The following is a 17,740-nucleotide window of genomic DNA, read 5'->3' as shown; positions in this document are numbered from 1 at the left end:
AAACGATGAGAAGAATCTTTAAGTGAAATATAAGACAATAAATTTAGGTCAATTTAAAAAACATCTTCAAAATTAATGACACATTATAGTAAGAGCAGCAATATATTGATTTTATTAACATTTGTAATATAAGTAATTAAAAGTAGTTTAAAAGTATAAAAAATGCCAATGGCAGCAGAGAAAAAAGAAATAAAATATATATATGGATGTGTGTGTGTATGTATATGTATGTATGTATGTTTTATGTAAACATTTATATTAATTTTCATTTCTTTTTCCATTTTTATACATTTACTTACTATTTCTTCTTCCTTCCCTATTTTCCCGTCCCACTTCCTTTCACTCCTAGCGAACTGTACGTTTTGTTTTGTTTTTTTATATTTTAGTTCCCATATGAAACCTGCTATTGGTCTCGTTATCTGTTGTTATTCTGTAAGTATTGTTTAAAACTATGACTGTGTTGGTTTAAAAAAAAAACAAAACAATAATAAACCTTTAGAAATTAATAAATTAATGAATGGAATGCTTACCTATAATGTTTATATTTGAAGCACTAACTCTGTGGCTATTCATTATAATAAATTAAATAAAACAACTTTGTTTTTAACCACTAATTTTTATTTTTCACCGAACGGTTTCAAAGCAAACAAGCTTCTTTGTTTTAGTTACGTAAACCTTTTTTTATTTTTTTTATTATTATTTATTTATTTAGTTCTATGTACATAGTCTAATATATATTTACAACACAATATTTACATCTATACTTATTCTAACATTATTTATCACGATTATACACTTAGTATCCTAATTTATAATATTAACTGTTTCATATGTACATTTTCATTAATTATATTCACTATTTACACTATTTACTACCTAATATTTTACACATATATACTTTTTACATTTAATTTTAAATATATTTACATTAATTTCATTTTTTATGCTTTCTGGCATTTCTACAAAGAAGCAAAGAAGCTTGTTTGCTTTGAAACCGGTCGGTGAAAAATAAAATTTAGTGGTTAAAAACAAAGTTGTTTTATTTATTTTATTATATGGAATGCTTACCTTTTGAATCCTTCCTTATCCTTGCTGTAGAAACATAATTATTCGCATACAAAAAATTCTGTGAATTTTCAAAAACCTTGGAATGGAAAAATGGATTCAATGGATCCCATAATGTTTTAAAACAATTTTGCAGGTGCTTAGAATAGAAGAGATGCAGGTAGAAAAATCCCAGTACGTGAGAGAATGTATTTTTGTTATTGACTTATACAAAATCAAAATGAGCTAAGTCCAACATACCAGAGAAAATTAAAGTTTTGAAATCACCATCATCATTCCCCTTTCCGCTCCGAATGGTGCATAGGACAGTGCGTTGGTACACCGTTCGCAGCTTATCTTGATGATTTTTGTTGCTTGAAGGTAAGATGATCAGTCTTATGCTCCAGGAGCCAGTCCAGGGACTATGAAATATTTTAGTGTAGAAACACATTTTTAAATATATGTTTTATGTCAACCATGCCGGGAATCGAGCCCGAGACGTCTTATGTGTATTTCAAATACGTCAAAATCTTTAATAAATAACTGATAAATAACTGGAATTACTTGGCTTCATTAACAGAATATCCTTCGATTTTACAAAGGTCCACACTATAAAAACTCTTTATTGCTAAACAATATTTTAAGTGTGTCCAAATTTTTGTAGACAAGGACTGAATCCAACTCCCTGGGAAGCGGTTAATATTAACATATTACAACAAAGATGAATAACATTTAAGAGAAGGAAATACAGAAGTCTGGCATCTACAGGGCTTATGACCGGTCATTGGCTGGTTTAAGTGCCCCCTTTACATACTGTGTAACATTCACCATTCTGCCCATATTTGAACATCCATATTCCTTAAATTATTTCATCTGTTGATGTTTGTGGAGTTAGTGAATCTCACCCGCATAAATAAAGGTTTCAGCTCTTATTATTAAAAAAAAAAAAATTAGTCCATCTTCAAGCATTTGTTGGATTTTGTCATGCCATGTCTTTTTCGATCCTTCTCAACACTCGTGTCACATTTTTTTCGGTTTTTGTGCTGTCCATTTGCTCTGCATGTCGAAACCAACCCAGCACGGCATTCTTAATTTTGACTTACCATGAATTGTAAAATGTTGTTAGAACCTTGTAATTTCTGCGAGTAGAAATGGTTTACAAAAAACGTAAACATTGTAAAAAATATACCTTTAACAGCTGACTGACATAAAGTACAACCATAATAGATAAGATTCTGTAAAAGCGTCTTTATAAATGAAAAGAAATACCTTTCAGACGAGTCTACACTATCTTGAAGTGCATAGTGCACCTGGCGTCCTTTGTAACCCCGCATTGCATTCATAAAAGCTTTAGTATTTACAAAGAGTAGGCTTTACCTGTCTGAATTATTTTTACCTGCTAATATTTAAAAGGCCTGTGGCTCAATCACAAATAACTATTGACGTGCTCAAAAACATGCAAAGCATTTGAGCGATCACAATGAACATGCTTAAGTTATCGCAGTCGAGTCAACGCGTGTGTAATCTCTACGTCAACGCTCGAATCGGATTGTTTTTTTTTCCTTGTAAATAAATACAGTTAATTGGCGAAAAATCGGCGTTTACTATTGTAACGAAAAGGCGGACTGTGAATGAAAAACGAATTTCATTCAGATTAACAAATTACAACAGGGATGGAGAATACCTTAAATAAGGGAATATGGAAGTCTAGGCATTTACAGGGCTTATGACCTGTCATTGGCTGGTTTAAATGGCCACTTTACACACTGTGTAACATTCACCATTTTGCCTATGTTTGAACATTGATATATCTTCAATTCTTCCATTTGTTGATTTTTGTGAAGTTAAAGAGCTGAAACCTTTATTGTTGTGAAGAGATTCATCTGACTGAATTATTTCACATACTAGGCAACGCCTGAAAACTATTTTCCAATTTTTAAACTTTTTGGATCAGTTGGTTTTGTGTTGTTGTCCACCCCTGTTGTAATTTGCAACTCCGAATGACTCCCTAGGGGGTGAAATTTAGTCATCAACTTAATATAAATTTAGATATAAAAAACTCCCTAGGGAGGAAATCCAGCCAGTCTGTAAGCATTTGAACATACTCAAAACATTGTCCAATAAAATCATTTGAGAAAATTTTGGACATCTAATGTTTTCAAAACAAGGTCTTTAATTAGATTCCAGAGGCTCAATCACAAATAATTATCGACGTGCTAATAAAGCGACGTGATAACAATTTTTCACTATGGTAGTTTATCGCATTCGCGATCACAATGCAACATCCGTGAACACCTAATATTAAATGTAATATATAATATTTACGTTTTACGACGTATAATCCTGCTGCACAATCACATAATTAAATTTAACCGGTGTAAATATGGAAAATACTAAAAAACGGCTACTTTTATTTATTTATTTACTATTTATCATGCTATTCATTGCATTAAGCCAGCGGTTGGCAAGCCAAGTGTCAAGAAAAGCAGTCGCCATAGTAATCGTAATGTAAATTTAACTTTTTTGTATTATTTTATTTTATTTTATTTATTTCGAATACAAACAGATGTACAGGTTAAATAAATATTTTTTAAAAATATATATATATATATAAAATGTATACATAGTAGGGCCTGCCATCCAATTATATGTATTCACTAAATAATACTGTAATAAAGCGACGACGGCTTGAAGTTTAAACTATATAAATAATAAATATACTATATATTAAAATAAGATAAATATGGACAAAACAAGGAGATAGTGGAAAGGAAAAGAAGGAAATTGATAAGGAGTGGTAAAGGATGATTGAAGGAAAGTGAGAGTGGAAAATTGCATTTGATTTAATGATTAAACGAATTATGAATGAAGAGCATGAATCAAGCCTATTAATTCTCTTCTGTACATATTGTATGGAGTGTTAAATATATCAAGACTATTAAATTGTTTGTTAAATGTTTCACATATACGAGGGATTGTAGAATGTTTCCGGTGATTAGTTTTAAATTTACGAATATAGAAAATATCAGAGTCTAGTTGGGCTGGAGGGGACACGGTAAGCGAGTAGATTAATGAGTCGAACGGGGAATCGAATTTATTATTGACAATTTTATAAAGCAGAATCTGATCAAACATCAAATACTCCTTACTTTTTTGCAAATGCAATATATTGTATTTTTTTTATAGTAAACGCCCATTTTTCGCCAATGAACTGTATTTATTTACGAAAAACAAAAAAACAAACCGACAGCGAGTGTTGACTTAGAGATTACACTCGCGTTGACTTGACTACGGTAACTTAAGCATGTTAATGAACACCGTTAAAATGTTTAGCATGTTTTTAAGCACGACGATAGTTATTTGTGATTGAGTTCCTGTGCCTCGATTATGAACGCTATCTTCATGTGTATATATCGAGACGGTATACTTAACTTCTGTACTATCTGTATCTCACCTCGATATGTTCTACCTACTTATTATATCGACATCATATGATCAAAACAAGCCAATGAATGACCGCAAACAATTAGTCCGCGTTCTTTACGTCATAAATATTAAAAATAGTTCTCATTTATATTTTAAATAGGCTTCTGTGATAGAAAGTGCCCACTTCAAAGCGATTATAAAATCCGATAAATCCCAATTCAAGCAAAAAAAGCTTGCTTGAACAAGATTTTTAAAATACTTTTAACCTTTACTAAGACGACATGCTTAACGATCGTCTGTATTTATCTACCGAGCGACTACAAAGCCGACTCATTTAACGTCTCGATTCGTACACTTCGGAAGATAGTAAAACAGACGGAAAAAATATTATAACTCAATTCATTTTTTACATTGGTAACATTTTACGGCTAGATGCTAACCGACAAAACAAACCGACACGAGCGTTGACTTAGAGATTACACACGCGTTGACTCATGATCGCGATAACTTAAGCATTGTTCTTTGTGGTCGCTCAAATGCTTAGCATGTTTTTAAGCACGTCGATAGTTATTTGTGATTGATCTGCGGCTGGCTAGTTGTTTATTTTGATTTTGCCTTATAAAAAATAAATAAAAGTACAAAATAATCACATTTTTTATTTCACTTCGAAACTATTCTTTAATTTACACGTAGTAATAATACTAATCATATGAATGAAATATAAAAACACGTAATAACACAAATATAACTATTTTACAAATTCAAAACCTGTACCTTTTTTGTTACCTGCAAGTAAAAGTGCAGTGGGAATTTTTTGTCATTAGTGTGTTAGGCTGCTATGGATTTATCATCATCACCCCTCTGATGCAACCTTAGAGTATTAATGTGCCACTGGCAATCGAGTCGCCCATACGGCCAAAAACCATTTTATGATTATCAATCACGAAGTTAGTTTCAGTTTACAGCGATACAACAGGCCATAGATACTCAGATTGAGAATTAAAAGCGCAAACCGAAACCGCCCGTTACACGTTTGTTGTTAAACTGAAAACCAAAACAAAAATTTAGTACACTTTTGTTCTATGCAATTGAGCTAAAGGGCTTCTCTAGCGAATTATTACTCTGAGGATGCAGCGTACCTTAATCATTTGTTACACGAAGGTGAGGTGATTTGTCTAACTCTTCAGGTGTCGGTCCAGATGAAAGCTTACTAAGTTAAATTACCTTTTAGATGAATATTTGAGCCTATAGCTCGTGAAGTGAACTAACTGATAAAATGGATAAGCTTTTGTAATGAAATTTTGAACTCAATAAAAATTTCCATGATAATTTTTTTAACAAAACCGTTTTGATATTTTTAATTAACATGGATGTTTTTTACACAAAAATCAGGGAAAAAATGTTTTTGGAATATTCTGATTTAGAAATGTATTATAAGCAATGAGTTTTCTTCACCTTGTAGAAAAATGGCAGTATTGAGCCTAAAATTCAGACATTTAAAGGATACAATATTATATATTTATACAAGAATAAGAGAAGTTTGGAGTGTTAAATAGAACAAAACCTACTGAGGTATAATTAAATAGAGATGATACTTCGTAGAACGATAGTTTCAAATTTTGTTCTGTAAAATGCGTAGTTTACAGAGAATTGAAAGCTGCATGCCACACCTTTTTATTGTTTTACGATAACTACCTTCAAATTAGGTTCCGGAGCTTAGGTTGAATGGAACACAAGACGGGTGCTTAGTGCTGCGTCTAATATAATATATATTGATCAATGCCTTGGGCGATTGTTTGCGACTCGATAGCTACTCTCAGGTAAAAATTCTGAAAATCGGAATCCACCGGAGATAAGTACGCCGTAGTTTAGTGGTTAAGGCGTCTAGCCTACGTCTAACCACCCTAAGACCTCTAACATCTTAAAGGTCTTAAGATGGTTTTAACATTTGTTAAAATTTTTAATCATAAAGTTAAATCTTTGAACATAAATAAGAAAATCATTGGCCGTGGTGGGTCAGATAACTGCCGACATTTTGAAGAAGCTTAATGGTAGCTTTTCGTTGTTTCTCTATTTTTTTTGGTCGTTTACTTTTAGTAAAAACTAGAATCGTCTTAATACATCAGTCGTCCATTTTAAAGAGTCTTCCAGAAAAAGTCCTGTTGGTTTGTGCAGCCAAGTTGTGTAATCTGATCTGGGAGTCATCAGAATGGCTGATTTCTCCTTCGGGAGCCAGCTTGATGATGTTATCCGTCAGGTTGGAGAACATGTTGGATAGCTGGAAATAAATTGGATTTTGTTTAGCTTATTTGATGACAAAAAAAAAAAATGTATTTACAAAGGACACAAATACTTGGATTCAATGAGGAAATTCAGCCCTACGGGAAATTGGATATAAAAAACTGTTTTCTTAAACGCGGTAAAAATTAGAGCATTAAATTGTATTGCAAAGTTTTTTGAAAATGTATAAAAAAAATGTAGTTCAATAAAAACGAACTACTTTGAACGACGCTACTAGTTCATATGAATCAACCAATGATAAGAAAGTTGAGAAAGATTTCCAGTTTACGGTACGTCAACGGCACCAAACGGCAGAACTGACCGAAAAGAAGCCGAAGAGAATCTGAGACGTCACACTCCGAGTCATTTCAGAAACACAAAACATTAAAAATTCACAGTGCTGATGATTCTAATTCTTGATCTTAGAGGTGGGGGTCAGTGCTATTCAAGTTCCTGACGTCATTGCGACCTGTGAAGATCTATTGTGACGGGTCCCTGTGAATAGTTCTCGTTTTCCAAGCCCAGGTCTATAAAGAGCCTGGCTACTGTGTGGAAGGCGAGAGTTCTCATTTGGCTAAATTTCCCCCTTAAATCCCAGATCCATAAAGTATGATGATAAAATACATCATAATTTAATGTAAAAATTACAAATTTCAAATTACAAAAAATCACTCAAAAATTCTAGCATCTTCACCACCGTGCAAATATCAGCAGGCAGCTTTATTCCCTCGATTAAACGCGAACAGAAATCGAAAATGCTGACTTTCGTGTACTTGACATTCCACATTCCACGGCTTGTCATCAAATAAAATAAAATATGTATCGTAAAAGCAAACACAATTTCTTATAGAGCAGAAAATTTTCTTTCGAATGACGTAGAGCCTTTACCGCTTTAGGTGTTTTTTTAAATTTGGAAAAAATCAAACTTATCCTTTGTACCTAGTACTTTTGTATGTAAAGGGACACGGTATTTCTATCAAAATGGTCAAAACAGTATAATCATAATTATTTATTTTTCAAAAAATCGCCCTTTTAGAAGATAATCTCAATTGAATTAATGATAAGTTCTACTACTACCATCACGCCATTTCCCCGTAGGGATAGGCCAAGAGAATGGACCGCCACACACGTCTATTCTGGCGTATATTCCTAGCTTCTTCCACATTCATACATCTTGTCATACATGCCCTTTGGTTCTGTCTGCTTTTGACATGATCAGACTTAAGATTTTGGTTTATCTGATCATGCCACATTTGGTCGTCCTCGTCTCACGTTACCGTTCATTTTTGCTATATATACTTGTTTTACCATTCTTTCGTCGTCCATTCGTTCCACGTGACCAAACCATCTCAGAGACCCTTTCTTAATCTTATCAATTGTACTTGACTCAGATTTACACTCTCGCCTGATTTCATCATTCGTAACCCTGTAATACATTGATTTCCCACACATTCGTCTAAGAGTTCGCCTGTAAATGTCTATAATAAATTAAAATTTTAATATATTATAATAAAATTAAAAATTTTATATTTTATAAATTAATTATAAAAACTTATTTTTTTTTCTTTTATTATAATAAATTAAAATTTTAATTGTATATAGACGAAAATTAGATTAGATGTTTATAATATATTAAAATTTTAATTTTATATAAATGATGATTAAATTAAATGTCTATAATAAATTAAAATTTTAATTTATTATAATAAAATTAAAATTTATATATTTTATAAATTAATTATAAAAACTTTTTTTTTTCTTCTATTATAATAAATTAAAATTTTAATTGTATATAGACGAAAATTCAATTCAAAACAACCGCGTTCACTCGGCTTTCATTCTTCCTCTGCCAGTTCCATGTTTCACTTCCATACATAAGTGTTAGGACTAAAACTCCGTTGTGCACTGCCAGTTTAGCTTCGATTGACATATTTTTATTAGAAATTACTGTGCTTAGTGCTCCGTTCATTTTCATTTTTTTTTCATTTTTTATTTTTGCACCACAACAGGCCAGGAGGCCCAATTACAGTGGTGAATTACATCACAGAACACCCAGGCTTGAGAAAAATCACATTTAATTTTTGTATTCTCACCGGGAATCGAACCCGGAACCTTCCGTCAATATTTATGTATTCGAATAACTGTCGAATAATAATGACCCAAGCTAAGATGTGCAATCCTTTTTTGTAGGGTTCAAAGCCCACAAGTATCTTATTAATTTACCTTCCAATTTTCAATGCGTCAACAGGATAAAATAATTAAAAAATTACGCCATTTATTCAGAAATTCAACAGGATAAAGCTATCGATTAAATATAAAATTGGCTCTAATTTTAATTATTAGAAGGAAGACGCTTAACTACAAACATATAAAAATCAAATTTATGAGTATTGGTAATATGCCACGGGTTATAACAGTACGAGTATCATACACCGAGTGCCTGACATCATATAAGGTTTTGACGCTCAGCAATGATAAAGACATGCACATATCGAGAAAACACCTTGCACTGAAGATGTTGAGTTTTGGGGTTTTTGAGAATTCTAGTGCAATCAGAATCCTGTACAACTTGTTGGTTCGAAGCAGGGTTGCTTCGGCGATATGGAGTCAACATTGAAAATCATGACGAGATATTCCCTCAGGTTGGAGAGGGTTCAAAATAATGATCTGAGGTATCCCTACATAAGTGAGTATTATAGTTATCGGTGGATTATCCCTCTGTATTCCTCTTGGGGGGACCAACAGTTTCCAACTTAGAAGAGATGGGTTCATCCGAATTTATTTTTTCAGGCTGGTAAGAGGTTATATCGAGAACTCGGTTGCTTGGAAAGTATCAATTTTCATGTTCCTGGTAGAACCAAATTTAAAAATTTGGTTGACAGACATTGGAAGTAAGGAATCGGAGAATTTATTGAAGATAGTGATCTAAATATTATGCTATCCCATTGAATCATATATAAATTTATTGTATTTTCGCATGTGCATATATATTGTGTATGAATGTGTGTATATGCATATGTATCAGGGGCGAATCGTCAAAGTAAGCGATTATGCACAGCTTACCATTATAATTGACTTTTAATAATAATAATTTATAGCAACCATGTTTATGAGGGAAAACAAGTAATTGTAATTTATTATAAATCACCGTTTATATCTTTCTACAAAAAAATATCTATGAAGCGCGCCCAGCCTATTCTTACTGAACGATGAAACTAGCCGATTACCTAAGCTTATTCTTCCATACAAAAAAGTACACTGTATTTTTCGTCTTTAACCCAAGTCGGCTTTTTTCGTACTAAAACAAACTTGCGATTACAAATATTTTTAGAAGATTCTCTATTTGGAAACTAGTATTTCGATCATTATTTCCGAAGGACTATTTTTCTTTGATGGGATACCGTTGACATATTATGTATCACATAGGACAGGTGGCGTTCGCAGTGGCCGTTTTAGGTATTATTCATTTTAAAAGAAATCGGCCAGTGCTCAAGTCTTGACAGTACTGTCAATGACAGATCATAATGGAAATATCTGCGGAATGTCATTGTGGTATTTGTTAATAAACTTTTGTGCAAGTATTGTATTAAAATAGTGTAGAATAAAGCTACGTTTATCGCGTGGTTAATAATAATTGTTGTTTGAGTTGATTTTCACAGAATTACAAAAAAATAGTCATTTATAATTACATTACTTACATGTTATGTAAGTACTTATATGTAGTACAAATTAATGAACATTTTTAATAGATTACCTATAAAATAAATCACGGCTCGCCACTGATATGTATGTATATGTGTGTATATATATATATGTATGTGTATATCTATGTATGAAGTATGTATGCTTTATATTTATATATTTAATTGTATTTTTACATTTAATGTAAACTGTAATTTTTTTCTTTTCTTCTTTTTGGGCTATAACTGTTTTTTTTTTATTTCTTCAATATTGTTTTTATTTATAGGAAACATATTCGAAAACCATATTTGCCCCAACAAATCGGTTTCTTAGAACGGGCATTTGCCCATATAGGAACCGATTGCAACATTAGGCGTATTACTATTTCTGGCTTGCCGACCCTTCATATACTGAGCCTACTCCTAGTACAAGCAGAATTTGCCAGAGTGTTTTTTGTGCCATTGTATGTATAAACTAATAAATGAAATAAATAAATGAAATAAAACCAACCTCTCTCATGCCGATTGAAATAGCAGTCGAGCAGCTGAACATGATCACTTGAAAACCATGTTTTAGAGACAAATACTCTTGCCGTTGAAGAGTATAATGCCTTCATATCGAGCCATTGGCCAAGGGTTCCTGGCCTGATACGATGCCCTAATTCAAAGCCTTAAATATGTTGTAGAATTTTGTAATGTTATGTTGGTTCAATAAAAAAAGGTTAGAAAATAAGACACTTTAGAGGAATAAATAGCGTTGGCACGCCAGATTGTTTTCTAAGTGCATTGTGTCCATGGGAGAGCGATATGCTTTTAACTAAATAACTCCAGGTTTACATAGATACCTTCTTCTCTTACAACTGTTTTGATTAATCAACAAGAGATAAAGCCCCACACTAGCTATATATTAGATTGTCAGATCATATAATATTATCAGCTATTCAAGTATTTTTTCATACGTCAATTTATTTGCGCATATATTTTTATTTACCTTTGTGCTATCACGGATAAAACTCTCAATCCATTCTTCAAAAGAGCAGAGTAGAATCTAATGCATCTGCAGCTTCCTTGGCAAATTCGCTTTTGGGCGTCTTGTCATTTTGGCCGGTTCATTCACTGGAAACCCAGAAGAGGACTGAAAATTTACAGTAATATAAATGTTGATTGCGTTATATATAGTTTGGCAATTGATTCTAATTCATTGAGTCAGAGTCAAGTTTAAAGATCAATCTTGTATAGTCATCTATTTCATATTTAGAGAGTTTTGGTTAACTAAGGATCATGTGACATAATTTTGTGTAGTCTGTTAAGTTAGATGAGCAAAATTTTTTTTTGTAGACTTGTATTACCAAGTAGAAAAGAAATAATTAAAAATATCTAATCTGCGTCGAAAATCTGTGCAATAATGCTTACTAACAGAATCAACAAATTTCGCCAGAAATGTTGAATGTGGAAGACAACCATGTTTGTATTATACTTTAAAAATTAAAAAAAATGCAGTTTTTCCGACCAACTTATCTGGATAGTCAGGACGTATACAGGGACGTGTGTAATATGACTTGAATTCTGAAATCGTCATTATACCCTTGTGCGTATCCGATGGAGAGAATATAGCAACCAATCTTTGTAATTTTGTCTGTGGCGAACGCATCTACCAATGCGGTTCTGTTTCTAAAAAAATAAAAAATTTCAACCATGCTGGGAATCGAACCCGAGACCTCGTGCATGGTAGGCAAACGCACTGACCGAAATCAAATGACCATCAATTGAACATTTGGAACAACTGTTATTTTGTGGGATACAGTCTTCAATCCCTTTCAGCACATAATGATGCATAGGGCACTGCATTAGTATACCATCGCAGCTGTTTGATTTTGTAGAGCGTCGTCTCTGTCGCACGAGTCCGGTATCCGTAACATGGTGTGAATGACAAATACCGCCGCTTTATTTGTTACATGAACGTAAGATGATCAGTCTGTATCAGGTACCAGTCCATGTACTATGAAATATTCTGGTGAGAAAACACTATCTTTAAATAAATACGCGCCAGTTAATAATGTACATCGGGCTTAAGAAAGAGACTGCTGATTTTGTAGAGCGTCGTCTCTGTCGCACGAGTCCGGTATCCGTAACATGGGTGAATGACAAATACGCCGCTTTACAAAGCCGAAGTTAGCCGATTAGATCGGCAGTCTCTTTCTTAAGCCTAGTGTAATTTATTTAATGCCGCTGTACTAGTATACAGTATGTTTTTCTTACCTGAAGTATGACCAGCACGGTCAGTAGCGCGAACACGGCAATGTCGGCAAGCCTCGCCATAGTTCTGCGCGCGTGTGGTGGTGGTGGGTCCCTTTCTCCGTAGTGGTGCGTGCGCGAGGAGGGACGGCGGAGGGGGGGGGGGGGCGGAGTTGCGTGCACAGCGCGCTGGTACTGGTGGTCTACTGGAGGCCCATTGGCTACTGGTCCGTGCTAGAGAAGTTATCGCTGCTGACCTCATCGAGCGACCGTTAAAACGAGAAGAGAAAGCGACAGGATGCAAACGGAAATAAATGACGTTAATCTCTGACGTTCTGAGCAGTTATTTGGTTTCACTATTTAGTTTTTCTACTTGGTTTTTCTTATTTTTTATTTTCTCTCTATCTATCCTCGCCTCTGTTGTATACACCATGATGTACGTCAGAACAGTAATGGACATCAGAACAGGTATCCAGAAGCTACGATGCAGACATCAGGACGTGTACATTGGCTGGATACGGGGACACTGCGGAATCCTTGGCAATGAAAAGGCTGACGAAAAGGCTCGGGAGCCTACGGTCAAAAAGACAGCCCCCGATTTCACCGATTTCCCGCTCAGTTTTGCCAAAAGGAAAATAAGAAGCAGGACCCTTCAACTCTAGAACGATCGTTATTTGAGTGAGACTGCCGGAAGTATTACTAAAATGTTTTTCCCTACCATTTTCCATGCCTATGATTTCAGGAGAATGCAGAATGCTGGCTACGAGCTTACCCCGATACTTACGGGTCATGGTGGGTTCATGAGCTACCTGTATCGCTTCAAGTTCTCCGAGATAGACAGCTGCCCATGCGACGATGAAACTCCTCAAGATCCTTTACCTGTTGATGCATTGCCCCCTTTTCAGCTTTCAAAGGCGACAGCTGGAGGCACGATGCAGAAGCCTGGGTGAGGATCTACGCAACATCCCATCGGTGATAGGTAATAAAGAACTCACACGAGAGGTAGTATCGCACATGGTCAATATAGTGCAGGCAATTGGTAAAATAAACCAAAGTAGGGAAGAAAATGCCGAACACTCCTCTAGTGAGGAAACACTTATACATTTACTATGTGAATGTGATGCTTTACATCATAAAAGGAGTCTCATCCTCGGGAGACCACTAATAAAACCTGAGGATGTTAAAGAGCTCACCCCCTAACTAATAGCCCGATACTTTACGGATTTGGGCTTGGAGGGGGAGATTTAGCAAAATGAAAACTCTCGCCTTCCGCACAGTGGCCAGGCTCTTTATAGACCTGGGCTTAAAGGGCGAGAACTATTCAAGGGGGCCCGTCACAACAGATCTTCACAGGACGTAGTGACGTTTGGAGCTTGCATAGCACTGACCCCCCCGCGAAGAATAAGAATAAGAACTTAAAATATTACACCAGAGATGGAGAAAATTTTAGAGAAGGAAATATGGAAATCTACGCAGTTAAATTACCAGCCATTCGCCCAAATTTGTATTTGACAGGTCAAAAGTATTAAAAAGGCACAAAAGAAACTGAAGAAATATAAAATTAATATTTTAAAACAGAGATGCAGAACATTATAAAGAAGGAAATATAGAAGTCTAGGCATCAACAGGGCTTATGACCTGTCATAGGCTGGTTGAATCCAGTACTTCTTTACAAAAAATTGGACCAACTCAAAACATTGTTGAGAAATATAAAAATTGAAAAATATTTTCAATCGTCACATATAATTGTATTTTATTTTATTTATTTATTCAAACAAATATACATATTACAACTCTCAAAATAATGCTACAAAACCCACAAAAAAAAAATACATGAATATTAATATCTACGAAAATATATTGGTAAGTAAGCTAATACAATTAAAAAGAAAAGAGTGAGTTGTTTTAAAAATACTATTGTCACATACAATTTTAACAGACGACAATGACCCTGATTTAGTTTTGATACTACGATAATAAATCTCAAATTCATGTGCCCGAGTATAAGGGACAGACGCACTCAATCAAATTTAGAGTATAAATATAATAAATTAGGTACTCATTTAAGCAACTAGTCATTATTATAATCGGTTTAATCTTTCCATTTGGCTGAGTGTACGAAAACAGGCCACCAATGTTTACGCTCATATTCAAATAAAGAACCAAATGTCGGTGACAGGAAAACATTTGACATTTGACCCAAGTAGCTGTCAATGTTAGCTACTACTGTCATCGGAGTCAACTGTCCGACTGATATTGAACATTTCATTTTCCAATACAGGGGTGTATTCAAAACCAATATGATAAACCAAAAAACAGTTTTTTCATTATTTAATAATTCGAAAATCTTACTTCTTCTTGGACCAGGGCTGCGATTACAATGAGAATTTGATGACGTCATACCTTCACCATGACGGTATAGTTGAAGATAAATTCTCCGAGCGATTACGAAGATACACTACCAACCCCCCCACCATCCAAGTTTTGAGGTAGATACATCGGTTTGTAACAACGGGTCTAACACCTCACGGTACACAAATCTACTCGTTAAAAGTGACAAAAAAATATTCCACCCAGCAGTTTTTGTTCTAATTATAATTTATTATTTTTTTAAATCGTTCTGTGGCGGCCAGATTTTCCCTTAAAAACCTATTTAAAATATGAGAGAGAAATAAATAAATTTTGAAGTCGAATTAAATTCCGACAAAACTGTTAGTTTTGAAAACGAACGCCTAGATGCAGAGATAATGTGGCTAGATTACCATACATTTTTTTTTCATCTGTTTTTCTATCTTCCTGAGTGTACGTATCGAGACGACAAAAGAGCTGGCTTTGTAATACCTCGGTAGATAAAGACAGTCGAAAGTTGACCATACCCTCTTAGTAATTGTCAAAAGACATTTAAAAATCAATCTAAGCGATCGTTATTTGCTAAATTTGGGATTAATTACAGTTTATAATAGCTTTGAAGTAGCCACTTTTTATCACAGAAGCCTATTTAAAAGATGACAAGCCTATTTAAGAGAACTATTTTAATTTTTTTAAAGTAAGAAACTCGGACTTAATTTTCGACGTCATTCATGGGTTGGATTCGATCATATGGCATATGACATGATATGAGTCAGTAGAACATACAGAGGTAGATTATGAACATAGTTTTTCTACAATGTTTTGAGTATGTCCAAATGCTTGCCGACTGGCTGGATTTTCTCCCTAGGGAGTTGTTCATATTTAAATTTGTTGCAACAGAGAGTGTATACATTTTTGAAAAGGGAATGGGAGTCTAGGCATTTACAGGGCTTGCGACCTGTTATAAGCTGGTTTAAGTGGCCACACTGTGTAATTTTTACCATTCAGTTTATGTTTGAACATCCACATTTCCTCAACCTTCCATTTGTTTACTTTTGTGGAGTAAAAGAGCTGAAACCTTTATCACGTGGGTGAGATTCATCCGGCAGAACCAATTAACCTACTTGGCGAAGCCTGAAAATAAAAATAAAAAAATTATACCACGATTTAATGAAATCCAGCCAGTCTGCAAACATTTGGACATCCTCAAAACATTGTTGATACATCTCTCTTTTACTTCTCAAAAGTCAACAGATGGAAGACTTGGGGAAATGTTGATGTTTTAACATAGGCAGAATGGTGCATTCACCCAGTGTGTAAAGTGGCCACTTTAACCAGCCAATGGCATGTCATAAGCCCTGTAAATGCCTAGACTTCCATATTCCCATCTCAAAAATGTATTTTTTCCTCTCTGTTGCAAAAAATTAGGTAAATATCTAAATTGTGTAAAAAATATCACCGCTCTCCTTGTATGAAGAAAAGTTAGACAGCATTTCCTCTTCGAGAAATTTTATTGATATTTTTATCAAAATCATTTTCTTCTTCTTCTCTTAGCGCCCTGTCAGGTCTCCTCAACGTTGGTAATCACTTTGGTAAAAGTCTCTCTGTCCTGTGCTGTCCGAAAAATCTGCTCCACAGTCCTGAAGCCAGTCTAATCTCGTATATTACGCAGCCGTTCTGTCTTCTTCAAACTCGTCGTTGAACCTCAATCTTGCCCTTCAAAATTAAATAAAGCAAGTGGTACTTTTTTCCATGCATCATATGCCCCAAATACGATATTTTACGAACTTTTATGGTGGTTAAGAGTTCTTTGTTCGTTCTGGCTCGACTTAAGACTTCTGAGTTCGTTATCAGGTGTATCCAGTATATCTTAAGCATTCTGCTATGCAACCACATCTTAAAAGCCTCCAGCATGTTCATAGTGTTCACCTTCAGAGTCCAAGTCTCAGCCATACAACAGTATAGACCACACAAAACACTTCACCAATCTTTGTTTTATATTCAAGTTTAGATTGTCATTGCAGAAAAGGAATTTCAATTTGTTAAAAGCAGCTCTTGCTGGCTCAATTCTGCATGTAATTTCTATATCTGGGTCGAGAGTCTCTGTTTGAATGCTGCCGAGGTACTTAAACTTGTCCACCCTTTTAGTGTCACTACCCTTTCAATCAAATTTATGGGCACTTCTATTCGAGCCTCAAATTCGGTTTCAAACCTTGGTGTAATCCTTGAAAGAAATTTGTCTTACACTTCCCATGCTAGGAAAGCCGTAAATTTGGGAAAGATGGCTTTCCACAAAGTTGCACGCTTGGCCAGAGCCAGCTGGGGATTGTCTTTTGAAACTTCAACGGTCTATTATAAATCCGTTTTCCTAGGTATCGTATGCTATGCAGCAGGCTGTTGGGCACACTGATGTGAGTTGCAATATTTCAGGCGAATTATTTTAAGCGGACAAAGGCAACCTCTTCTGGCTCTTTCTAGAGCATATAGGACATGCTCAACGGATGCACTCCCGGTTCTAACGGGCTTGTTTCCTTTAGATCTGGAGGTTCAGCGACGATCTGCAAATTTCCACCTAAAAAGAAGGCGTCCCTCTGTTATTGGTGGCATCCGTCTACTCCCAACTGAACGAATGTCTCAATCAAATATTAGAAAAATGACTTTAAATGCTCTTCTTAATGCTTGCCAATCGCGATGGGAATCTTCCTCTTCAGGGAGGGTTACCTTTC

General features: G+C 34.7%; 1 protein-coding gene across 1 annotated transcript; it reads right to left on the bottom strand.

The window, feature by feature from the left end:
* Positions 1–5,106: 5,106 nt before the first annotated feature.
* On the bottom strand, positions 5,107–17,268 carry LOC148281845 (uncharacterized). The gene is made up of 4 exons (XM_088226040.1): positions 17,227–17,268; positions 12,690–12,899; positions 11,422–11,565; positions 5,107–6,748 (listed from the first exon to the last, which is right to left on the bottom strand). Exons 1-3 carry the CDS (start codon positions 17,266–17,268, stop codon positions 11,479–11,481), a joined length of 339 nt encoding a protein of 112 aa, XP_088082166.1. The 3' UTR covers positions 5,107–6,748; positions 11,422–11,478.
* Positions 17,269–17,740: the final 472 nt, after the last annotated feature.

This window comes from Micrasema longulum, unplaced genomic scaffold (genome assembly GCF_059751315.1).
Source record: "Micrasema longulum isolate JH-2025_06_02 unplaced genomic scaffold, ASM5975131v1 h1tg000403l, whole genome shotgun sequence".
In the NCBI taxonomy this organism is placed as follows: Eukaryota; Metazoa; Arthropoda; class Insecta; order Trichoptera; family Brachycentridae; genus Micrasema; species Micrasema longulum.
This window is presented reverse-complemented; position numbering and strand designations above follow the sequence as displayed.